General features: G+C 41.4%; 1 protein-coding gene across 5 annotated transcripts in view; it reads right to left on the reverse strand.

Annotated features, from left to right (window-relative positions):
* Positions 1 to 24,403: 24,403 nt before the first annotated feature.
* Positions 24,404 to 27,494, reverse strand: part of ECT2 (epithelial cell transforming 2) — a 137,423-nt gene continuing 134,332 nt past the window's right edge. For 3 of the 5 annotated variants that reach the window (XM_077487961.1, XM_077487962.1, XM_077487960.1), the window contains one exon: positions 27,366 to 27,454. Coding sequence is in view for 2 of the 5 variants with exons in the window: in XM_077487964.1 (XP_077344090.1) it covers positions 27,374 to 27,454 (81 nt within the window). In the remaining 3 variants the exon portion in view is untranslated. Of the gene's footprint in view, positions 27,455 to 27,494 lie in introns of all 5 variants that reach the window. The other 2 variants (XM_077487964.1, XM_077487963.1) reach the window with 1 other exon arrangement.

Genomic DNA, 27,494 nt, shown 5'->3' on the forward strand with positions numbered 1-27,494 from the left:
ATGTGCTCCACCACAATAGTAGAGCAGACGTTAAGGGGTTAATGGACTGAACTACTTCAATTGCAGCCAGAACTGTGAAAGACATCTTGTCTTTAAAAGGAAAATCCAACCTTAACTTGCTGGATCCTTTACCATCAGTGCATTATCCACTGGACATGCGAGACTCTGCTCACTGAGGTGATTGTAGCATTAATAGCTGGAACCCCCCATTTCTTTCAGAAAAATGTTCCCATTCAGAATACATAGCTATGCATTTTTAGTGCTTTTTGCATCTTGCAGATTTGCACTACAGAACTTGTTCCATAGGACACCATGTTGAATGGACTCCTAGGTGATACCTCAAGGGCCTGTGGCAGGCAACAAAAGGGTTAAGTAAGGGAGTAGACTAACACCTGACTTGTGCGGCTACTCCCTGTTAGGATCCTCTGAAGAGGAATTTGAACATTTTCTCATCCTGAGAAGCTGAAGAGGGCCCTTCTCCTCTAGATTCCTCAGAAGTGGAATCATCAGTTTCCTCCCGATCCTCTGAGGGGGATTCTTCTCCTTTATACCAGAGTTCCACACTCTGAGGGTCCTGGGTGACAGAGGGGGGCCTAGTGTGTTTTCTTCCACTGAGTGAAGATGCGATTAAGGCCACTAATCTTTCCTCTAAACTGTTTATGGTTGAGGAAAAAACCTCCTGTGTAATGTACACAGGGGCTGAAGTGCCTGACCCCGACGGCTCTCCCTGGCCAGCCTCTCCGGGTCCTACAGGGGGGTCCTTAGAGCCTGAAGGGGACCCCTTAGAGCCCCTATTCTTTGGGGTACTTGTACCTCTTTTACCCATAGTGCAAAGCAACAAAGGGTAGAGGTACCACACAAAAAATACACTGACTGCTGAGCCCTGTAGTTCAGCAACTGCCGCTACTTAAGACTCAGTCTGGTGCCTAAGTAAATACTGCCTGGGAATGCCTGTGTCTCCCACACTCACATGCGCCTGTCAGCTCTGTGTCCCTCCATAGGCTGTGTGCATCTGAAAAAGAGTGCACTTTAAAGCCTGTGTAGCCTAGTGCTCCGCCCCCCCCCCCCTCCTCCGACCACTTCCGCCCCCTGCTAGTTTTTAAAAACGAGCGTTTCCCAGCGAGCCGAGGCTCCAACCTTGCTGGCAAGCATGGAGGGGAGGCTGGGACAGAGGAGAGGGAAGGGCCAGTGGATGTGAGGCTGCTGTAATGGTGGTGGTGGACGTGGCGGACGGCGGCGGGTGGTGGGGTATATCACCCGATATGCCGATATAACCCACATAGTTATTACTATGGCTCTGTGTCCCCTGATGTAAGAAAAGAAATAATTGGATTTAAAATTGGAAGAACATCAAGTGGAAAAGATGATAGAAATGGGATATAATAATGCCTGGGACATGAAAACTATCAAAATGAATTATAAGTTCTTAGTAAGATGGTACTTGACCCCAGAGATAACTCACAAATACCAACCAGAGAGATTACCACTATGTTGGAGAAAATGGAACCAAAGGGCAACGATGGTGCATATATGGTGGGAGTGCCCAAAAATAAAGGAGTTCTGGGAGGAAATAGTGAGCCATATAAAGAAGATAACGGGAGAAAAAAATAGCTAAAAACATATGGATTTGTTTATTCCATGATTGCAAAGTCCCAAACAATATATGAAAACAATAATCCCAAAACTCCTGAACGCAAAGGGTCTGATCCCCAAAAAAAAAAAAAGGTTAAATACCAAAAAAAACAGATATAAGAGAGTGCTATGAACAAATAGACCATTACAGGAAAATTGACACTTTAAGCAGTAGGGATATAGGATACAATAAGAAACATATTAGTATCTGGGAGGGTTGGGAAAATTTCAAAACCTCGGACAATTACCTTGAGAAGATAAAAGAAGCCGAAGGACTACGAGTTAGAAGCTAGATGAACTTGGATAGAAACAACCCCCAAAAAAAATGGAGGGGGGGGAATGGGAGGGATAACGGGAAGAGGGTAAGAGAGATAAGGAAAAAATAAAGTAGTGGAAGTAGTTTTATTCTTTGTATGTAAATTTAAATCATAAAGAAATAATTAAAGACATATTTGAAATAATCACTATGATGGTAAAACGGGAAGGGACAAAATTGAACTGCAAAGTTGAAATAAGTCTCTCGGAAAATTTTTTTGCTGAAGTGGAAAAAAAAAGACTTGTATCCACTGTTCAAAAAGATAGTACATTTAGATCTTGGAGTGATGTGGAGTGAATAGAGAGTCTTAGGGGAAGCTGCAGGGCTGCCAGGTTCAGGAGTTACAGGTGCATAGGTGAGGATGCTGTAGGCCACATTCGCAGGAACATAACCATCAGATTGCAGGAGCTACCAGAGTGATAGCTGCAAGGATGAGGATGCTGAGGGATGTGTTTGCAGATGAAGGTGTTTTTGAAGAGTACCATAAGCACTGAGAAGTACTGGGGTTATTTTGAGTACTAAGTGGAGAACTATATGGGACTACAAGTCCCGTGAGGTTAGTGTGCAGCAGGAAGGACGCAAAGGAAGGAAAAGCCAGGGCTTGGGCCAGTCTCATGTGGGAAGTGAGAGGTGACTGTTGGGAGGGTGCCTCTGAGCCAGAGACACTGCTGTTGCCAAAGCACACTGGAGGAGAGGAACAGTGTTGCTGCACCAAAGCCGCAGCTGTCAGAGGGGCATCACTGGTTTCATGAGAGAATGTAGAAACAGGAAGCACCGCTTAAGTGCAGTATCAGAGGATACTTTAATGACAAAATATAAGGTCACACTTAGAGGAAGCGCCCACCAAAAAGGCACAATACTGACTGTGGACCCAACAATATCATGCAGAATAATAAAAAATGCAAAAAAAAAAAAAAATTAATACTCTAATACACATGTCTAACTAATATTTTACACGGGAAAAAAAACAATCAATGAATAATTACTATGTACAGTGCCTTGCGAAAGTATTCGGCCCCCTTGAACTTTTCAACCTTTTGCCACATTTCAGGCTTCAAACAAAGATATACAATTTTCATTTTTTGTGAAGAATCGCCAACAAGTGGGACACCATTGTGAAGTGAAAAAATCTATTGGATTTTTGAAACTTTTTTAACTAATAAAAAAAAATGAAAAGTGGGGCGTGCAAAATTATTCAGCCCCCTTGCGTTAATACTTTGTAGAGCCACCTTTTGCTGCGATTACAGCTGCAAGTCTCTTGGGGTACGTCTCTATCAGTTTTGCACATCGAGAGACTGAAATTCTTGCCCATTCTTCCTTGCAAAACAGCTTGACCTCAGTGAGGTTGGATGGAGAACGTTTGTGAACAGCAATTTTCAGCTCTTTCCACAGATTCTCGATTGGATTCAGGTCTGGACTTTGACTTGGCCATTCTAACACCTGGATACGTTTATTTGTGAACCATTCCTTTGTAGATTTTGCTGTATGTTTGGGATCATTGTCTTGTTGGAAGATAAATCTCCGTCCCAGTTTCAGGTCTTTTGCAGACTCCAACAGGTTTTCATCCAGAATGGTCCTGTATTTGGCTGCATCCATCTTCCCCTCAATTTTAACCATCTTCCCTGTCCCTGCTGAAGAAAAGCAGGCCCAAACCATGATGCTGCCACCACCATGTTTGACAGTGGGGATGGTGTGTTGAGGGTGATGAGCTGTGTTGCTTTTACGCCAAACATAGTTTTGCATTGTGGGCAAAAAGTTCGATTTTGGTTTCATCTGACCAGAGCACCTTCTTCCACATGTTTGGTGTGTCTCCCAGGTGGCTTGTGGCAAACTTTAGACAAGACTTTTTATGGATATCTTTGAGAAATGGCTTTCTTCTTGCCACTCTTCCATAAAGGCCAGATTTGTGCAGTGTACGACTGATTGTTGCCCTATGGACAGACTCTCCCATCTCAGCTGTAGTTCTCTGCAGTTCATCCAGAGTGATCATGGGCCTCTTGGCTGCATCTCTGATCAGTCTTCTCCTTGTCTGAGCTGAAAGTTTAGAGGGACGGCCAGGTCTTGGTAGATTTGCAGTGGTCTGATACTCCTTCCATTTCAAAATGATCGCTTGCACAGTGCTCCTTGGGATGTTTAAAGCTTGGGAAATCTTTTTGTATCCAAATCCGGCTCTAAACTTCTCCACAACAGTATTATGGACCTGCCTGGTGTGTTCCTTGGTCTTCATGATGCTCTCTGCGCTTTCAACAGAACCCTGAGACTATCACAGAGCAGGTGCATTTATACAGAGACTTGATTACACACAGGTCGATTCTATTTATCACCATCAGTCATTTAGGACAACATTGGATCATTTAGAGATCCTCGCTGAACTTCTGGAGTGAGATTGCTGCACTAAAAGTAAAGGGGCCGAATAATTTTGCATTCACCACTTTTCAGTTTTTTATTTGCTAAAAAAGTTTAAATTATCCAATAGATTTCGTTCCACTTCACAATTGTGTCCCACTTGTTGGTGATTCTTCACAAAAAAATTAAAATTTTATATCTTTATGTTTGAGGCCTGAAATGTGGCAAAAGGTTGAAAAGTTCAAGGGGGCCGAATACTTTCGCAAGGCACTGTAATTGGTGGTAATAATTATGAGTTGCTAGAAACACATGGGTGTATGTGAACACTAAGTGGACATAGAATTGATCATGTTTCGAATAATATTTAAAAAGCATATATTTTATATAAAAACATAGTATACGCTGTTAAGGAAAACGTATATCCATATTTATATCAGTATTTGCAATATCAATAAAACTATATGTATGCATAGATTATATTTAAATTAATTATCGTAAAAAAAGAAGGGTTTGGGCATGCGTAATAAGAGGGCACAAAAAGCATGTGGATTATAAATATACGTGTCTGCGTACAGTTGTGCACAGCATGCATACAAACACACATTGCTATGTTTGTTGCTAAATAACACATATATACATATAAATGCATACGCATAGAACTTGTGTGGTTAAAATTATGTATAAAAAAAAAAAAAAAAAATTATATATTATATAAAAACCATATGTGATTGGGGGATTATAATAGGTGTATACATATATATGTACGTATCTAAAAATATGAAGAGGGGAGTATTTTTTCAAAGAACAGTGAGCCTAAAAACTATTGTACTAGCTATCCTTAAGACTATGGTACTTACTAAGGCTGTGAGAGTAGGGGATATCTGCTGCAAGAACAGAGGAGGGAGGTGGCGGGGGGGGGGGGGGGGGAGAGGAAAAATACGAAATAGTTAGTTAATAAGGTACATAGAAATAGAAAGAATAATAAAAAAATACATATAATTACTGTACTTGTATGCAGAAGCGGATAGATGGTAAACGCAGAAGTGCACATGCCCATACATGGTGACAAGGGATGAAAAAATGCACAAGACAACATCTGTAGGGGTAGTCTCTTTAGGAGACAGGGTAGTTCATAACAGTGTATGCGCCTTGATCTCCTCATTTAACCCCCCGGTGTTAAGGTGCCCAAAGAATAGATCCAATATGTTTCTTGTTGGCATAAGCGTTTATAATGCTCGGCCGCAGGGTATGTTGCTGAAATAGATTTAATTACCCACGCACCAAGACCAACCATAGATTGGCCATGGTGTGTTAAGAAGTGCCTAGGGACGCTGTGGTGGTCACGGCGTTTTTCGATAAAGTGCCTATGCTGGCCAAAGCTTGCACAAAGTGCTCTGATGGTTCTGCCAACGCAAAATAATCCACAAGGACAGGTGAGACAGTATATGACAAAATTTCCTTTTGACATTAAAAGTTTTTTGGCCATGATGTACAAACTAGCAAGTTAAACAGAGGGGTTTCTTACATTGGTACATCCCTCTGAGGTGTATAAGGACAGGTTGTGATAAGGTAGGTTGAACAGACTTAATTCTACTGGGTGCAATTTTGCTCTTTATATTTCTAGATTTTCTGTATGCCACTTTAGGTTTAGTGTCGACTGTTGTCTTTAGATAGGGGTCTTCTAAAAGAATAGACCAGTGTGAAGCTGTTTTTTTTCTGTATGTGTCATGGAATTGTGTGATGAAACAGGTTGGTTGTTTGACGTTAGATGAGGAATAGTTGGAGCCTGTGGGTTTTTGAAAACCGTATCTATAATGTTGTGTACACACAGCCGGACTTTGACAGCAAAGGTCCGATGGAACTAATCCGTCGGACAATTCGACCATGTGTGGGCTTCATTGGACCTTTGCTGTTGAAAAAAATCAGACGAACTTTAGATTTAGAACATGCTTCAAATCTTTCCGACAAACTCGAGTCCGGTCGAAAAATCTGTTCTTCTGTATGCTAGTTCGACGGACAAAAGCCAACGCTAGGGCAGCTATTGGCTACTGGCTATGAACTTCCTTATTCTAGTCCGGTCGTACGTCATCATGTTCAAATCCGTCAGACTTTGGTGTGATTGTGTGTGGCCAAGTCCGTTCGTTCGGAAAGTCTGCCGAAAACACAGTCGGACCTAGTCTGCTGGGAATTCTGGTCATGTGTACACGGCATTAGTGGGGTGGGGTATCCTTTATCTTGGCATTTTTTGGACAAGTGTGAAACCCCATGTGATTCTGCCAGTTCCTCTGCCTTTCAATTTCAAACTAACCACACTAGGCATGAAAGCGCATCCATCACAGTGTGGTTAGTTTTCTTTTTTGTATTTTACTTGGGAGCAGAGGCTGCCTGTAATACACTGCTAAAACTTGTGCCCATATGTACCCCTGCACAGCTCTTAACTGGTAAAATCAGTGTACAGCTGTGTTTCTGCCTTCTGTTGACATGCTCCCCTGCAGTCTCCACTCAGCCCACTAAGGCTTTTTTGCAGCTGATAATAGAAGTCCTGTGATTTAAAAAAAAAAAAGGAAAATGGTATATACACACATATATATATATATATATATATATATATATATATATATATATATACATATATACACATACATACATACATACACACACACACACACACACACACACACAGCATTTTGCCCTGCCTTTCTATTTTAAACTGCATGGATTTTTTTTTTATAGGGTGAGGGTTCACCTATTATTATACAGGATGTATATAGCGCCAACAGTTTGAGCAGTGCTTTACAATATAAAGGAAGACAATACAGCAACAATACAATTCATTACAAGAGGGTTAGGAGGGCCCTGCTCACGTGAGCTTACAATTGAAAAGGGAGAGGCTGGGGAAACAAAAGGTAGTAACTATGAGAGATGAAATGATGACATAAGTAGACGATTTGGCTGTTAGCTGAAGGCAGAACAGGCCTCCCTAAAGGGAACAGAGTTGGAAATAACTGGACAGATTGGGGTAGTGACTTACAGACGATGGGAGAGGTTCTGGAGGGGTCCTGGAGACAAGCATGGGAGGAGACAAGAGAGCTAGAGAGAAGGAGGTCATGGGAGGAGTAGAGAGGACAGTTTAGGTGATATATGGAGACCAGATTGGTGATGTAGCTCGGAGCAGAGTTGTAAATGACTTTGTATGTTATTGTTTGTGCAATGGGAAGCCAGTGGAAGAACTGACAGAGAGGGGTGGCGGAGACTGAACAGTTGGTAAGATGGATGAGTCTGGCAGCAGCATTCAAGATAGGTTAGCTTGTGGAGAGGTAAGCCAATTAGGAGGGAGTTACAATAGTGAACAAGGGAGTGAATAAGTTGCTCAGTGGTTTCAAGTTAAAAAGGGGCGTATTTTGGAGATGTTACAGAGGTGAACTCTGCAAGATTTGGACAGTGATTAGATTTAGGGCTGAAGGAACAGGTCAGAGTCCAGGATTACACCTAACTGGGCTGGCAAGTTGGGATGTAGCTGGGCTGTTAACATTAGTGGGGATGTTAAACTCCCCTAGAATGGTAGTGGGTATTTCAGAGGAGAGAAAGTAGGGTACCCAGGCAGAGAAGTCATCAAGGAAGCACAACACCGGTCCAGGAAGCCAATAGATCACTGCAATCCTTAGAGAAATGCAGTGTTTCTCAAAAGAATAGGGAGGAAGGGGTAGAAAGGGCTTGAAAGGTGCCCCTTGGGAATAGAACCAAAACGAATCCATCTCCTATCCGTCCACTGGGTCTGGGTGAGCCCCGTGGAGGCCTTCATGGGAGAGGGCAGCAGGAGAAGCAGAGTCTGAAGATTGAAGCCAAGTTTCCATGACTGCAACTAGGTTAAGGGAGTGGGAGACAAAAAGGTCATGGATAGAAGTGAGCTTGTTGCAGACTGAGCGGGCATACCAGAGAGAACATGGGGGGGGAGGGGAAAATCAAGATTAGACTGAGCAGATAATGCTGAAGGAAGGAGGGTGCTGGGTGTGGGGGGTACTATAGGACCAGGATTAGGGGATTGGGGGAGATATCCCCAGAGGTTAGGAGAAGGAGGAGGAGGAGGATGAGGAAAGTAAGATGGGAGTAGGATGATTATGAGTGCACATACCTCCATGTCCTGGGGTCAGCAGGTGGGTTAAGTATCAGCAGGAGGTCATGAGAACAGTAGTAGGGAGCGGGTAGAAGTGAGGATGATACGTACAAGTTTTGAGGTGGAGAAAAGGGGGAAATAGAAGTCAGAATCTGAAAGCAGAGGTTACTAGTATGAGAAGATAGAGTAGAGAGGGCATATTAAAGTGGAAGTAAAACCCATCGATTTAAACAGTTTCAAAAAAACGACATGCCGGGAATGCTAACTGCACATTGGCTGTGCTCTCAACCAAAACTGTCAAACCACCCAATGGCTGGTGTCATAACGGATCACATGTGCAGCACCGTGGCAGCTGAAGATTAAACAGAGGCAAAGATGGCAGCTTCCGTGGATGAAAACGATAGGGGAGTTTACTTCCACTTTAAGGTAGGGTAGAGGGGATAGGAATCAGACTTGTAAAATGCTTTCCAAGGTGATGGTTTGTGGTCAGTCCACAGTGGAGCCGAGTTCTTTGTAGTATTTCCTTGCTGCTTTTAAAAAATTGAGGAATTGTTTGATGTGTGTTTTATAATTTATTCACACACCTCAATCTACCGTATTTGCCGGCGTATAAGACGACTGGGCGTATAAGACGACCCCCTATTTTTCAAGTGAAAACATAGGTTTTGGGCAATACTCACGGTATAAGACTACCCCCCTTCTGAGGCAACACCATTTAAAAAAAAACATTAGAACGATTAAAAAAAACAAAGCAAGAATGCCAACTACTCATCCGCCATGCTGTGATATGTCATAAAGTAAATCAAACAATAATAACACAAACAGAGATCTATTGAATGCCACAACTCTGGAAAGTAGAATTTTTCACTAACCAAACCTATACCACTTTTGGGTTACATTCTATGGGAATTGTCCACCAAAATGCATTTAATAACCCCCCTGTCATATGTCCCAGATTTACCTGTCCCTCTTGAGTGCCTGGGACCTCAAAGGCAAATAGCAGGATGTATAGTAGTAGGAGATCAGTGAATGGATCTACCCAGGGAAGTATGGTGAGCAGTGTATTATTTTAATGAATACAACGCCTGCTTGGATTGGCAGAGGTTGTAGCATCATCAGCCCTTGCCTCTCTCTCTCTCAAAGCCAATCCGAGCAGGCTACTCTATGTAGCCTGCTCGGATTGGCAGAGGTTGTTACTCCAATCCAAGCAGGCTCTGTATTCATTAATAGAATAAATCGCTCGCCGGGATTGAATGAATGAATGAATGATTGAAATATTTGTATAGCGCACAATGCGAACTGAATCGCCTCTAGGCGCTGTGGCGAGCTTTGATCATCTGCTAAAAGAGGAAGGTCTTGAGTTTTTTCCTAAAAGCCAGGCTCAACGGCGTATACAGTTTGTAGCTGAAGCCACATACAGTATTAGCAGACATTTGGGGGCTGACATCCATCGGGCAGCATTGTATACCTGTATACCCGGCGTATAAGACGACCCCCGATTTTTGGGCATTTTTTTTTAAGTGTAAAAGGTAGTCTTATACGCCAGCAAATACAGTAATCCTTTTATTATTTCTAGGTTTTCAACCTAGGTTTATCCTCATCCTTTATTATTAAATACAGGCATATTGCCGTTTTCCTGTTTGTTTTTTGTCTTACCATCTACGTGTGTAATCTGTGGATACATTTTTCCTCTGGGGTTGGCTGCACAGCATTTTTTGAAAAATATTTTTTTTAATTATCTCTGGTGCATAATAGCATCAAACACATGAGGTCCGTTTTTGATAATAACATGGTTCTATAAATGATTGAACTGTTGTATGTACTTGCATGGTGTTACATATATATAATTATTATATTTTGTATTTTTATGAAAGCCTTTCAACCCTCTCCCTTTTTCCCCGAAGACCCTTACTGCACATGTTGAAACACATTGGATTTTATCTGTCTAGTTGTCAGTTGGTTTGGGCCTCTTCCATCCTATTTTACATGCTGCAACTCTATGTGTATTTCATTGCCATTATATGTTTTATGATATGATGTTATATGAATAAAATTTTTATTTTTACTTTTTTTTTTTTTCAGAGTGTTCATGTTCCTCCAAAGTCCCGTCTTTTGATTAACTTTTCTTTTAAATCAATATCAATGACATGCTATGGATAAGAGCCATTTTATCTAAACATGGCCCGTTGGGAGTACTTGAGGACTGAGGTTGAGAAGCACTCCTTTAAACAACACATTCTAACAGATGAGTCAGTAAATTATTTAAAAACTACCAGGTCATTCCCAGCATTTCTTCTATATGTAGTATTTGCATATCAGAAACTAAATTAAGCTTGCACAGCAGGAGATACTGCAGATGACAGATTCACATAGTGTACATCCACACCGAACCGGTTTCTGCTTTTCTCCTATGGAACAATGGTGGTTTAGGTAATGGCATTTAAAATTTCTACATAAATTGAGAATGCAGAATATTGTTTACCATTCCTTATATAATTAATATGGGTAGTAGAGCATGTACAATCACAGTGCCATATTTCTCCAAGCATGAAACACAGCAGGTATATATCAAGAGAAAATATGCCTGCCTCCATTAATCATTTCAACTATAAATTCAAACACGTTTTAAACCAGTCCCATGCACTGCTGCTCTTGGTCCCTAAGACATGTCCCTCTCTTTTTCTGATTCACGCTGTTCTAATTTTCATTTTATACAAATGTCATAAATGTCAATTATCATTCACTCCAGGGGTGATCTTTATTAAACATCTCTTTCCCTTTTTTTATACAAGCTTTATGAGGAATGTTGTGCTTGGCATGGCATTTCCGGTAGAAGAATGTCATTCAACATGTGCTGATTTATCAAGAAATATCTGGTTTTCCGTTAGCATTTTCACACAATTGTGAATATACAAGGATGACAAGTATCTCTACCTATACCTTCTTTATACAGAGAACATATACATACTTCAATTCAACAATGAAAAGATTCCATGCGTAAAAGAAGTTTAATGTAAACATCTTCAATGCCTTACACATAGAAAGGGTTTTACACGTCAATAAAAAAAGAGCAATATTCTCAGTGTGTTTTGTACTGGCAAGGGAGAATGGCTTTTATTAGATAAGCATACACATATAAACTATCTTAAAGGAAATCTGTCATAAGAAAAAAATACTTAGCATGCCATTGTAGCCTACCTAACAAAGCTATTTGGCCGCTATTCATACAGCATTTATAGCAAAGGTTTAGCTCTATGCATGACAATTATTCATAGACAGGCATTGCATTCTTTTTTTATACATACATACTCACTGTTTAGTTGTCTTGTCACAAGAAAACACCAATGTGAATATCTTCTGAACAACTCTTGCAGCCTATAAATACACAGTACCAGGACTTTTTTGTTGTTGTCAAAGAACAGGTTCAGGCACCCACTGGGGCACCCTTTAAAATGGTTGTAAACCCTCACATATACCCAATGATGTGGCTGGCCTCAGGTGATATATGGAGATGAAACACATCCTCCTAACACAAGTTTTACCAGTTTACCTGCAGCCATATGTCCTGTACATCCTTTCAAAGTCCAGAATTTATAGCTTGTCTGAGCTGTCAGAAAAAAGTGGGTGGACAGCTGAAGTCACACACTGCAAAGCTCAGTGAGAGGACCTCTGAGAGCTGATTGGAGAGAGAGAAAGAAGGGACACCCCTCCACCCCTACACAGGAAAAGAGCTGAGGCTGTCAATCTTCTGGAGGTCCCTCCCATGTCACCTTTTTTCTCTTGGTGTCAGGGAAAACTTGTCAGAATTGATTGATGCTGATAACAGAGGAACGAGACAGCAGACAGAAAAGCTGAGTTAGATTTACCGGCAACACACTTTGGGAGTCTCAGGACAGCCCATAAGATCTAGGGCTCATCCTACCAGGAAAGGAAACATGCCAACCCCCACCAGATAAAAGGGTGGTCCTCCAGGCCCCATGTCAGTATTTCTCAAGAACCGTAGGACGTACCTGCAAAACATTTTCTCAAGGCGTCTTCCAGGACTGCCCATGAGATGATGAGCCAGAACTTACCAGTCTAGGGAGGAACCCCTGTCTGAAGGACCTTACGACCAAATGCCTGCTCCTGAGAAGATAGAAGGACCAAGCGATAACGTTTAACAAAGGTTGAAAGACTGGATCAGGTGGCAGCCTTGCATATTTTTCCAGTGAGGCTCCAGCCTTTTCAGCCCGACGCCAACAAGGCTCTTGTTGAATGTGCATTGACAAAAGGCTTCCTTAATAACCCTGTAGGATTCAGCAATAGCTTGCTTTATCCATCTGGTTAAGGTGGCTTTGGATGCCCCCTTTCCTTTGTGTGTTCCCGAAAAGAGAACAAGCAAAGCATCCATTTTCCTAAAGGTTTTGGTGACTTCTAGGCAGAAGAGAAGAACTCTCCTGATGTCTAGGAAACTAAATGTATTTTCTTTCTCGTCCTTCGGCATACTGCAAAAGGTTGGTAGCACAATATCCTGGGATCTGTTGAAGGTACAGGCTACTTTAGGCAAAAACCCCGGATCTGTTAACACAATCCGATGCTCAAAGATTGTGAAGAAAGGCTCCCTGAATGAAAGGGCCTGCAACTCACTTAACAAACAGGGAGCAACACAGATCCAGGTGCTGGTAATACCTTCCTTAACCCTTTCGTGACTAAGCCCATTTTTGACATTTGGTGTTTACAAGTTAAAATCCATATTTTTTGCTAGAAAATATTACTTGGAACCCCCAAACATTATATATATTTTTTTTTAGCAGAGACTCTAGAGCAGTGATGGCGAACCTTGGCACCCCTGATGTTTTGGAACTACATTTCCCATGATGCTCAAGGACTCTGCAGTGTGGTTGAGCATCATGGGAAATGTAGTTCCAAAACATCTGGAGTGCCAAGGTTCGCCATCACTGCTCTAGAGAATAAAACGGCGATTGTTGCAATATTTTATGTTGCACAGTATTTGCTCAGCTGTGTTTTAAACGCAACTTTTTGGTAAAAGCGACACTTTCATGAATTAAAAAAAAACAAACAGTAAAATTAGCCCCATTTTTTTTGCATAATGTGAAAGATAATGTTACGCCGAGTAAATAGATACCAAACATGTCACACTTTATAATTGCACGCACTCGTGGAATGATGACAAAGTACGGTACCTAAAAATCTCAATAGGCGAAGCTTTAAAAAAAAATTCTGGTTACCAGGTTAGAGTTACAGAGGAGGCCTAGTGCTAGAATTATTGCTCTCGCTCTGACGATCGTGGCGATACCTCACATGTGTGATTTGAACACCGTTTACACATGCGGGCGTGACTTCCGTATGCGCTCTCTTTGCTGCGCGAGCTCGCGGGGATGCTTTTAAAAAAAAAAAAAAAATCTTATTTATTTTAACCACTACAGCCCCGGACCAATAAACACCTTAAGGACCAGAGGTCTTTTTCCAATTTCGCACTGCACTGCTTTAACTGGTAATTGCGCGGTCATGCAATATTGCACCCAAACGAAATTTGCGTCCTTTTCTTCCCACAAATAGAGCTTTCTTTTGATGGTATTTGATTGCCTCTGCGATTTTTATTTTTTGCGATATAAAAATGGAAAAATAGCGAAAATTTTGAAAAAAAAAGATATTTTCTTCTTTTTGTTATAAGAAAAATCGAATAAACTAAATTTTAGTCATACATTGAGGGCAAAATGTATTCAGCCACATGTCTTTAGTAAAAAAAATGTCAATAAGCGTATATTTTTTGGTTTGCGCAAAAGTTATAGCGTCTACAAACTAGAGTACATTTTCTGGAATTTACACAGCTTTTAATTTATGACTGCCTATCTAATTTCTTGAGGTGCTAAAATGGCAGGGCAGTACAACCCCCCCCCCCCCCCAAATGACCCCATTTTGGAAAGTAGACACCCCAAGGAAATTGCTGATGGGTATGTTGAGCCCATTGAATATTTATTTTTTTTGTCCTAAGGGATTGAATAATGACAAAAAAAAAAAAAATATATTTTACAAAAAGTTGTCACTAAATGATATATTGCTCACACCATAGTTATATGTGGAATTGCACCCCAAAATATATTCCGCTACTTCTCCCGAGTACGGGGATACCACATGTGTGGGACTTTTTGGGAGTCTAGTCGCGCACGGCACCCCGAAAACCAATCACCACCTTCAGGATTTCTAAGGGTGCAAATTTTTGATTTCACCCCTCACTACCTATCACAGTTTCGAAGGCCATAAAATGCCAAAATAGCACAAAACTCCCCAAAATGACCCCATTTTGGAAAGTAGACACCCCAAGCTATTTGCTGAGGGCCATGTTGAGACCATTGAATATTTTTTTTTTGTCCCAAGGGATTGAATAATGACAAAAAATTAAAAAAACATTTTTTTTACAAAAAGTTGTCACTAAATGATATATTGCTCACACATGCCATGGTTATATGTGGAATTGCACCCCAAAATATATTCCGCTACTTCTTCCGAGTATGGGGATACCACATGTGTGGGACTTTTTGGGAGTCTAGTCGCGCACGGCACCCCGAAAACCAATCACCACCTTTAGGATTTCTAAGGGTGCAAATTTTTGATTTCACACTCCTCACTACCTATCACAGTTTCGAAGGCCATAAAATGCCAAAATAGCACAAAAGCCCCCAAAATTACCCCATTTTGGAAAGTAGACACCCCAAGCTATTTACTGAGAGGCATGTTGAGTCCATGGAATATTTTATATTTTGCCACAAGTTGCGGGAATATTACAAACTTTTTTTTTTTTTGCACAAAGTTGTCACTAAATGATATATTGCTCACACATGCTATGGGCATAAGTCAAATTACACCCCAAAATAAATTCTGCTGCTTCTCCCGAGTACGGGGATACCACATGTGGGGGACTTTTTGGGAGCCTAGCCACGTACGGGACCCCGAAAACCAAGCACTGCCTTCCGGATTTAAATATAAAATGCTACCAAAAAAACTGTTAGCGATGGCAGGGATCAGGCCTGACTCTGCGATCGCTGCAGTTATGTGTTTAGTGTTTTGTAAGTGACAGTGATCGATCGATACTGCACTTGGGTGGGCTGGGCAGAGGGGCAAAACGCAGGTGCTAGCAGGTATCTGGGCTGATCCCACTAACAATGCGTTTTTTTGGAACCCTAAACTGCTGGGGACGCTAGTATAGATCTGATCAGATCAGATATTGATCTGTTCAGATTCTATACCACTACGGGAGGTTTATGCTTTGCGTGTGGGTGTTAGCGGTACTGGCACTAACCTAGCGCTGCCTGGGGCGACGCAGACCCTGACCCTAAAACCTAATTGATATCACCCGCCGGGTGATCAGGGGGTTAAACCTTTATTGGGTAATAAATGGTGGGTGCCCTGATGCTATAAAAAACAAACCAGAGTCACCCGTAACACTTATACGGTGATCAGTGGTGAAAGGGTTAACTAGGGGCAATCAGGGGGTTAAAACCATTATTGGGTAGTATATCGGGGTACCTAGCGCTACAAAAACCTGGCGGTGAACCTAAAAAATAACTAGCTACCTAGCGACACATGCAGCGATCAGAAAATGATCGCTTAGTGACACTGGCAAAAGGGGGTGAAAGGGTTAACTCTAGGGGCAATCGGGGTTAAATCTTTATTGGGGGGGTGATAGGGGGCTACCCTGGACCTAACACTAACTGCCCTGACAGTTTTTACTGTCACAACTGACACTGAATACAGTGATCAGTAAAGAAATGATCACTGCAATCAGTGACACTGACGGGGGGGGGATCGGGGGGCGATCGGGGGGGGGGTTTGTGTGCCTGTGTGTACCTACATGTCAGTGTAGTGTTGGTGCACACTTACTTTTTGTCTTCTCCTCGTAGTCCGGTCAAAAAGACCGCCCGAGGAGAATGACATCACTTCCTCCTTCCTGTGTAAACAATACACAGTGGGAGGAAGTTCGTCATTGGCCAGGAGCGATCCAGAGGGGGTGGCCAGAAACCAACAGCCATCCCCTCATCACGGATCGCTCCTGGAGGGAAACGGACCGCCGTATCCAGCTGGAGGGGGTCCGATCGGACCCCCCACCCGCTGGAAGGCAGGCACGTACATCTACGTGCTTGTGCCTGCCTGTGCCATTGTACAATGGCAATACGGCGGTCCTTAAGTGGTTAAAATTAATAAAAATTTCCTTTTTTTTTTTTATCACTTTTATTGCTGTCACAAGGAATGCAAAGATCCCTTGTGACAGTAATAGGTGGTGAAAGGTACTCTTTATGGAGGGATCGGGGGTCTAAAAGACCCCTGATCTCTCCTTTACACTTCAAAGTATTCAGATCGCCATTTTCTGCGATTATGAATACTGTATATAATTTTTCAATCCAGCGCCATTGGCAGCCGAGTAAATCGGAAGTGACTTCATGACGTTGCTTCGGTGTTTACAATTAGGAGACTGGAATGAAGCCACTTACGGCTTCATTCCAGTCCCTCCCTAGCCGCCAGAGGCATCGGATTGTACATCGGTAATCCCGATTGAACGGGAGCCCCAGTAAGAGTGGCGGGGTGGGGGGGGGGGGGGACATCCCCCCTCCCGCTCCTCCGGCATTTTAGCCGCTCGGCTGTTGCTACTGTCCCTGTGCTAATGTGTTGTTTAGATGGGCTCCCCATCCCCAGGAACTTGCATCTGTTGTGATCCTCTGGGATGGTGGAATGGACCATTGCAAACCCCTTGTCAGGTGAAGTTTTGACCTCCACTACCACAAGCGTCTTTTTATCCTGGAGGGTATCTGAACCCTCGTCTCTAGGGAACTTGTGTATCCATACCAGGTTTTTAGCAATTGCACTGGTCATTGGTGGAACCTTGCCCATGGAACTGCGGTAAAAAAAGAAGTCATCAGACCCACTGCTCTTGAGATTTCTTTGAGTGAGATCCAGTGATAGGTCTGCAAGGCTGAAATTACCTGAACCATCTTTGAGACTTTCCTGCAGAAGAAAAATCTTTAGATTTACCAAACAAATTTTGTATCCCAGATAAGTCACCCTCTGGGCCAAAATCAGTTAAGACTTCTCTATGCAACCAGCCCAGCGACTGTAAGAAGTCTTGTATGGTCTGGAGATCTCCCTATTGTTTATGGGATGACTCTGCCACCAGTAGGTCATCCAGCTAAGGGATAATTGTAATCACTTTTAGCATTAATGGAGCCAGCGCTTCTCCCAAAACCTTTGTAAAGTTGCGTGGGGCTGGTGAACATTCCCAAGTGGAAGGGCTCGGATTTAAAGGTGACAGACCTCTGACCCCATCTTGATGGCTAGTCTCAAAATCTTTTGGAAAACTGGATGAATAGGGATGTGCAAATAGGGATCCCTAAAATCCAGTGTAGCCATGAAGCAGTTCGGCATAAAGCACACTTTTGATTGAAAACCGTTTCCATGCGAAAATGCTTATACCTGATAGAGCGGTATAGAGACAGTAAGTTCAGGAGAGGAGAATAAGATGATACTTTCCCAAAGGCATCCTTATAACAAAGATATGGGAATAAAAGTCTTTGCCCTGATCCGACCGAGGGACCAGTATCAGGACTTTCTGATCTAAGTCTCCCTGAGCTGTCGTTTTACTCAAGGGATGGTGACCAGCAATCTCTCTGGCGGCTGGGAAGAGAACCCCAGCCTGTGCCCATTGGTCACTAGGTCCAGGATGAATGGACTTATTAATCTATCACACCTACAGTACATGGAGACCTGAGAACATGGATTCTCTTATGACATAGTTAACCGCTTCAGCCCCAGATTTTACCCCCTTCCTAACCAGAGCACTTTTTGCGATTCGGCACTGCGTTGCTTTAACTGACAATTGCGCGGCCGTGTGAGGTTGCACACAAACAAAATTGACGCAATTTTTTTTCCCCCCCACAAATAGAGCTTTCATTTGGTGGTTTTTTGCGCTATAAACAAAAAAAAAAAAAAAAAAAAGCAACAATTTTGAAAAAAAACACATTATTCTTTACTTTTTCCTATAATAAAGATCCCTCAAAAATATATTTTAAAATATAATTTTCCTCAGTTTAGGCCGATATGTAGTCTACATATCTTTGGTGAAAAAAAAAAAAAAATCGTAATAAGTGTATATTGATTGGTTTGCGCAAAAGTTATAGCATCTACAAAATAGGGGATAGTTTTATGGCATTTTTTTGTTTTACTAGTAATGGTGGCGATCTGCAATTTTTATCGGGCCTGGGACATTATGGTGGACACGTTGGACGATTTTGACACATTTTTGGGACCATTGGCATTTATACAGCAATCAGTGCTATAAAAATGCATTGACTACTTTAAAAATGTCACTGACAGGGAGGGGTTAACACTAGGGGGCAATAAAGGGGTTAATGTGTTCCCTAGTGTGCGTTCTAACAGAAGGGGGGAGTGGACTGTGTAGGGGAAGTGATAGATCGCTGTTCATACTCTATATGAACAGGCGACCTGTCACTTCTCCCCTCAGAGAACCGGAAAATGTTTACACACACAGATCTCAGTTCTCCACGTGCCCCGACTTGCATCGGCTCTGTGGGCGAGCAGGGGGCCCGCCCGTGTGTGCCCCTTAGTGGACTAAAAGGGAACCGACGTTACATGACGGCGATTCGCGCAGCCAAGTTGCCACAGTATAACAGTGGTGGCTGGTCGGCAAGTTGTTGAGTAACTCCACTTTTGTTGAGGAAAAAAAAAAAATTCCCCTCTGGGTCATGTACATTACAAGGATTTTTATTTATTTTTTACAAACTTTGTTGCAGATTCCTACCTTTTGTTATGCTGGAGAAATGTGTGTTTGTCTGTGCCCCTGGGCACAAGTGAGACTAATGGGAGTGGTTTCATAATTGTCAACCAGCTGTGCACCTGCAGACCTCTAATGAAGAAAGCTGCTGGGTCTGTATCCCTTTAGGCACGATTGCTTATTGGGAGCATCTTATCAAATATAATATTTTTGTTGCAGGGTATGCCTGAAATCTGACTTGTGGAGACTGCTGGGAAAAGCAGTAGCTAATCACACAAGCAGGAAATTACATATCTGAGGGGTATTCTGTGTACAGAACACCTCCAGGTAGCCCTATTACATTTCATAGAACATTACAGAGCTGCAGATTGGAAAGGTAGTTTTTAATAACATTCAATTACAATATGACTTGTGTCACAATTGTATGTGCTAGATTTTATAATTTTCTTGCCCCCCTTGCTCAAAAAAAAAAAAAAAACGCTAGTGTGCATGGAGCCTTAGGCACCTTTCACACGGGCTATCTGATCAGGTCCGCCTGTCAGTTTTTTCAGGCAGTCCTGATTAGACTTAAGCCCCATACACACTATTAGAGTTTCTTCAGATTTTTGTCTTCAGATTTACCAAAACCATGTAGTGCAAGGGCCTGCCCGATTGCATACAAATTGAAATTCAAGGTTTGACCTCATTTTATGGTTTTGGTAATAAATATGGAGACAAGAATCTGCAGAAAATCTAATAGTGTGTATGGGGCTTAAGTGTCTCTCTAGCATCCATTTGCTGTTCTTTGAACAAAGCATTAAGTCCAAACAGGTGAGATGGCCGCAACCCTACCCATCCAGAAGGCTCTGTACAGTAGAGGAAGGAATAACTAATATGTACTTAATTAGCTTGTAACAGGAGTCTATCAGTGAAAGCTGATTCTTGAACTGCTGAAGAAAATGGCAATTAATTATACAGTTTGTTAGGCTTAGCTGAAATTTAGAAAGTTTGTATTAAGTGTGAAAAGGGAAGTGGTGTGAAATTCTTTAACATATTCTATTTTCTAATTAGCAATCACTGCTGATTTTACTGACATACCAACTGTAATACACAAGTTCAGAAAACAGACGATTTAGGAATCAGCTACTCCTCCATTTATATTCACTTGCAAATAAATCAAGAGCAGCAGAAAAATGTGTCAGAACAAAATGTTTCTACAGTTCACTTGACCATTTAGGTTAGGGGAATGTAATAACGCACTGATGCTGCAACCAGAGTCATTTTCTTTTTAAGAAAGAAACAGAAACCTGCCAGACTAAAAAAATAAAGTTATTTCTTTGCTTGAAATGTGTGTTCCAGTGTGGGCTTTCTCATGCTGGATTCTTGATTGAGTTGCTTACATGGAACAGGTATGTCTGTCTATCGCAGATGTCCCAACACTTCCTTGGCTGCAAACCAAGAAGGAAAGGGAGGCTTGGAGCAGGCACCTTTTTTTTTTTTAAAGATACAGCCAGGGATTTCTGCACAGGCTTATGTTGGGTAATCCAGGATGTAAACTGAAAGATATGCTCTGCAAAACACAACGGCCAATCCACAGTCAAACCAGCCTCTGTGAGTCTGGAATGATGTGGTGAGGCACTGTGATGTTATAAACAGAGGAACAGTAAGAATATATTATTTGGTTGAGCCTCTGGGCATCAAGTCCATTTTGTGATGCAACATTTATGTACAAGCAAACAGGTTTGCCTTCTTTGACAGAAGACATAACAGGAGCCATTTACTGAAGATAAAAAAAAATAAAATAAAAAACAACCTGCTATAGAAGACAAATTATGCCAACCCTGCTAGTCAGGTGTTTTGTAAATGCTCATGTGCACACAGTACTGTGCAAACATTTTAGGCAGGTGTGCAGGGTGAAACAGGTCAGGGTGTGGCTGGAGCTCAGGCCACTAATCCATTTGGTTAAGGAGCAATGCTCCTTTTCTCAGGTGTGAAAAAATTCCCGTAAATTAAGAAGGCCATCAGAAATAGAAGTGTTTTTAGTTTGTTAGAAATGTATAGAATGGAAATACAAATCAATATTTGGTGTGACCACCCTTTGCCTTCAAAACAGCATAAATTCCTCTAGGTACACCTGCACAGTTTTTAAAGGAACTCAGCAGGTAGGTTATTACAATCTTGGAGAATCAAATCCTTCTGTCTCTTCCTGTAATCGCAGACAGACTTAGTAAGACCAAGGCTCGGTGGGGGCCAAATCATCACTTCCAGGTTCTTCTTTACTCTGACAATGGTTCTTAATGACATTGGCTGTATGCTTGGGGTCTTTCTGCTGCAGAATAAATTTGAGGCCAAACGCACACCTCCCTAATGCTATGGCATGATGGAGAAGTATTTGCCTGGAAACCCAAAAAACTGGACAGCAGTTCATTCAATCCTAATATGTAGACCTCTCCATGAAATGTTTGCAGACTTGGTGGAAGACCCCAACGTTCTCTTTAGGTACTAAACGCAGTCCTAAAAGCCAAACTGGAGAAAACAAGCATGCAGAAAAGAAAAATGTAAATTTTACCTTTACACCCCTTTCAAGTCAGTGTTTCAAAAGTACAAAAAGGCCAAGCAACTAGCATATTCAGAGCAGAGGCTAGCAAGTGGCACCCTCAGTATTTTTCTCATGAAAAGTAAAGAAATTCCAAATCTGCTACTCTGAAGGAAGTACACAGAAAGGATAAAGTAATACACATGCTATAAAATAAACTTAGCCATAGTAATAATTCCTTCTGCTGGTTCTTTTCACTTTGGCAGATCATGAATTAGGACCCCTTCAGAAAGTTCAGCTGGGAACAAAAGCAGATATGGAAGGTTTCCACATTCCCATTGAGCTCAGGTGACTGAGGAAGCAGAAAGCAAAAGGAGAGAATTGTAAGACCTCCAACTTGATTGTGAATATAAAAAATGATGTTACCCCCAACATTTAATATTTCAGATAGGAGTCTACTGCACTGTGGACTTGTGTTAAAAAGTATCCTGTTCTTTTTTCCCTTTGTATAAAATACCTGGTGATTAGGGATGAGCCGAACACCACCCCCCCTTCGGATTGCAGCAGAACGTGAATGTGAATGGACCAAAAATTAGCATGAACATTTGAACACAGTTAAACGTCTATGGGACCCGAACGTGAAATATCAAAAGTGCAAATTTTAAAAGCTAATATGCAAGTTATTGACCCAAGTAGTGTTTGGGGACCTGGGTCCTGCCCCAGGGGACATGTATCAATGCAAAAAAAAAAAAAAAAAAAAGTTTTAAAAACTGCAGTTTTTTTCGGGAGCAGTAATTTTAATAATGATTAAAGTGAAAAATTCCTTTAAATATCGTACCTGGGGGGGGGGGGGGGGTGACTATAGTATGCCTGTAAAGTGGCGCGTGTTTCCAACAGTCCCTGCACAAAATTACATTTCGAAAGGAATAAAAGTCATTTAAAACTGCTTGTAACTAATGTAATGTTGGGTCCCCAGCAATATGGATAATTATTGAGAAAAACAGCATGAGTACCGACCCCCCAGTCCATTATCAGGCCCTTTGGGTCTTGTATGGAAATAAAGGGGAACCCCACACCCAAATAAAAAGAAAAAGGAGTGGGGTCCCTAGGCCCTATATACACACTGAACAGCAGTATACAGGTGTTCCAAACAAGACAGACTCTAAGTTTGTTCTTAAGTTGAATGTTTGCAATTTGGAACAGGTACATTTTGTTAGTGTAGCACCAACCAAAAAAATTAAATTTAAAGCTTTTTGGATAACATAAGGAAGGGTTATCACCCCCTGTAACATTTGTTTTACTGTCTGCCCCTGTTCAGAAGATTTTACCCCACTTTGTCCTAATGACAAATGGATTTTGAAAATTTAGGGTTATTAGGGAAACAAGGATTGGTGCTAAAGCATCAGTGAAGACACCTTTTTCCCATATTAACTCTTACAGGAGAGAATTTCCCTTCCTAGGGGTAGATTTCCTCTAATTTCTGGTTGTCTCCCTCCGTTTGTAAGTCGGATGTTTGAAAGTAGGGGACCAACCTGTATACTCTGCAGAAAATTGGGAGATATAGATATACACATACACTCTCTCATATAGATAGATAGATAGATAGAGAGAGAGAATTCTCTATCTATGCCAATCATCAGACAGCAATGCACTACGATGTCGGAGTGCATTATGGGGCGTGACGTGCTGCTCAAAATTTGGCGCAAACACCCCATAATGTTCGTAATGCGACGACCATGCTAACAGCTCATCCCTACTGGTGATCCTTCCAGTTCTCCCGCTTTCTTACGTCAAACTGATCACATTTTGCAAAGAAGACTATCAATCTCAGTGTCGTCAGTTTTCTGGCTGTGCTGGGACAACAGCCTGCCTTCCACTAGCCAAGACTCAAGCTGACACCATTGACAATCGTTAAGAATCACTGAAACTGCAATCTCAGTTTCTGTTCAAAAGAATTTTACTTTAATATCCATGCATATACAAGACTGCACAGTTTGGGACAGGAACTCTGTCCATCAAGTTGCATGTGTAGTGTTCCACATACTGATCAACTTTTGACTGATACCTGTAAGGCACCCAAAAGAGCACACAGGTGTGTGCCTTCACCAATCCCCCCCCCCCCTTAACCATTTCATAAATTATAGCTCTCACATATTGTCAATTGCACAATACAAAAACAAACATGCTTCCCAATATGAAAAGTAACAAAAGAAAATCAAATGTAAATGCAAGAAAATAAAAAAAAGTGCAAAATAAAAAAGTTCCTGTCCAAAACTGCAGTCTTGTATGTTCATGAAGATTAAAGTAAAGTTTTTTTTAACAGAAACGGAGATTGCATCTCAAATTTTTTGATACATATCTGGTGGAAGCAGGAGTATCACATCGGATGCGAGTCACTAAAAGGAAGTGAAAGACACAGCAGAAGGTGTCCCACCTTAAAAATACATATCTTCACCAAAATACCTACCTTCACAAAAGTGGAATGACCCCTTAAGCTGAATAAGCTTAGCCAGCCTGTGTGCAAAAGCCCTTGGTGTCCTGTACAAAAACTGTATAGAACCTAAACAAAACCCTTTTTAAAAATCAACATACCATTAATTACATTGCATCTCATACCACTTTTAACATCTGCTTGGAATAATTATGGCTAAAACAGCATGTCTCCTTAAACCTGCAATAAAAGACAAGAGGCAAATACAGCTTTACAAGTTTATTTATATACACAAGATACAGTTCCTATGAATACAAACCGTTTTAAAATATAGCTAGCAGGCTTTTTTTGGCTGCATTAGGTTTTAATAGAGGTTGATTAGCAGCTAATATACTGACAATTTGCATTCCAAAAAAAAAAAGAAAGAAAAATACACACAAAAACCACAAAACAGAGGGAATGTAGTGTCAAACAGAAACAGATCACAATTGTCTTGTATAAATGGCAAATATAAATAAATACGTGTATTATTAAAACCGAAAAGAAAAAGCTTGAGGAGGTTAACCACATTTTGCCTCATATCATGATCATATATACATAAGAAAAACATTACTGATATTCAGATTGAATGCAAGAAAATATTCCTCTCACATTTTTTGGAACAAACTGTCAGCATTTCAAAACATTTTCTAGCTTTTGAGATGATTTGTATAAAAATTATTAAAAAAAGATTAACAAGATGGCTGACAGAGCAGTCACAAAAGATGCCATATTTCATTGAATATAGATATGAAGTAGTGCTTGAAAACAGCAAATCACGGGACGTCCTTGCGATCCCGGTCACTTCCAATAGCACCCCAAATTGTGGCACAATTTTGACACAAGTGTCACCTAACGAATCCATGTAAAAGTACACAAACAGAAAAGTTCCAGAACTTCTTTTGGGTGGCAGGCAGATTTTTTTACCGCAATTCATTAGGCAACAACCTTGCCAAAATAACACCGAGATTGGAGGTGGCGGGAATCGCAAGGGCATCCTGTAATTGGCTGTGATTCAATTACGCGGGTAGAACCGCAGCAATTTCGCCCGCAATCCGGGATTTCTAGATATAAACGGAGCCTTAAAGGAACATTCTGGGACAACTAAAAATGTGGCTTGTGCTTATGCTGTCTGCAACAAGGGTTCCCCGTGTCTGCTCATAAGCAGTCAGGTTAGTCTTTAAGGACTAACATACATCAGTGTGGGGTCGTAAATTCACATAGCATTCAATCTAGGAGACCAAAAACAAAAAGGCAAGATGTACTTTAATGAATATTAACAGAAAAGACTAAACAAAATATTGGCCAGCTAGACATCAGTCTAACATAAGGACGGTCACAGAGGTCCATTATATCTGAATAGTTCAAGTGCAATCCAAGGTTTCTAACGAACATGTGTTCACACATATATATGCGTGTCTGAGACTCGAAGCCTCCCCTTACCTATTGAGTGGGACAGACAACAATACTATGAAGAGAAGTCAGAAGAAGGATAAAAGCACAGAAAATTCCATATGTATATTCTCAGCATCAACCCGAGTATATGGTTAGCATATCCAATGTGTGGCCCAGGCACATTAACCAGGACCCAGTAGCTTATTAGCCATTACTTTAGAACTAGTTCAGCTGTTTTGTACATGAACGAATATTACCTTTCATAGTATGCTGCATTTATGAGTTAACCATCATGTACTGCCCCACAGCTACCAGTTACATTCAGACCTGCACTGGAAAGTTACATTTGCAAGATTTAAAGTGTTTGTGAACCCAAATGTATAAAGCTATGCCAGCCCCTCTATTAGAGCCTGGCATAGCACACACTATAAATCTTTTATAAAAAAAAAAAAAAAGAAGCGTTGTAAATACCGATTTAGGGTGGGCTTCAGGCCGGTCACATGACTTGCGGCCGCTGTATACATCCGATATATGGCTTCTGCAGGAGGGGCAGAGATCTTCCTCTGTCAGCTGGGAAGATCACATGGTCATTCAAGCCCTCCTGCAATAACCCTGAAAACTGGCTGAGAGCCATGTGACTTGGCCTGATGATTGCGCTAAATCTGTTTATAATGCTAATTTTTATAATATTTATACAGTGTGCCATGCCAGGATATAATAGACGGGCTAGCTAATAGCTGAGGGGATTGGGATGGGGGGCAGAGACAGACATGGAGCTGACAGGCAGGGAGGGAAGGGGTGAGGGGGAAGAGAGGAGAGAGGACAGCTGCGGACGACGACGGGAGCACTCTGACCATGGTGTACAGGGCTCAGCAGCCCTGATTTTCCATGGTTAGTACAGAGCAGGAATACAGGAAGTGGCAGGTTCAGGGAGTGTTTTTTACAGTTTAGAAAGAAGCAGATTACACAGCACAAGCACTGTGCTGTGCTGTTTAATGTGCTTTAAGGGGCCAGGATCTCTTTTTTTGGGTGAACAAACCCTTTAACTACAAATTTAATTTGTGACACTGGGGCCGTTCTTAAAGTTAAACTCCAGGGAATCTGCAAATTACACTAACAGATACATATTAACTATTAAACTTACCAATTGATTTAGAATTCTGTTTAGCCAGTCTTGCGATTCACATATTCCTGTCAACAAGGGTTGCCAAGAAGAATTTTCCTATGCCCCGCTTCAGCCTACGGGCAGATGCAATGCAACAACTGAAGCTAAAATTCCTCATCGGTAAATAATGTAATCACTCTGGCTATACGACAGTTTGTGAATCACTAACCTGGCTGCACAGAAGTTCAAAGCCCTGGTCCAGTAACATTGTTAACATATGCTGTGTATTTTTCTGGCCGACATTTCAGTTTGAGAGAAACCATTAAAAAAAAAAAAAAGCCCAATATGTTGTCATTGTTCTCAGACTGTAAAGCCTCATCTCACATTAATGCCTTAAGTAAAACCTACAGAAAATGGCGGTCTTTCAGAATGAATGGATCAAGTTACACATTGACAAAGTACATTAATATTGGCAGAAGAGCTTTCCCTGTTCACACATACTCACAAAACCTCTGACTGACACCTGAAGAGCACTATAGAATTTTTTTTTACTTTATATAAACATTTTTACAAAAGCCAACATCTGTCATTTGCAAGCTGCTGAGAAGTGCTTCACGGAAAAGTGTACCATACTGGATCAGAAAGTCTTAAATCAGCAGCTTTTGTCAGTCATTGCAGGATAAGGCCTTGTCAGCATTCAGATAAGATGGGTCGTCGAACGACTGAATGTATGGTATTTTCGTTCAAATAAGTTTACCAAAGAAGGCGATTGGACATTCTGAAAGCAAAAGTTGAAGAAAAAATAAAATAAAAAATAA

Source organism: Lithobates pipiens, unplaced genomic scaffold (assembly GCF_037356315.1).
Source record: "Lithobates pipiens isolate NorthernLeopardFrog02 unplaced genomic scaffold, aLitPip1_a1.2 Scaffold_18, whole genome shotgun sequence".
NCBI classification, from domain to species: Eukaryota; Metazoa; Chordata; class Amphibia; order Anura; family Ranidae; genus Lithobates; species Lithobates pipiens.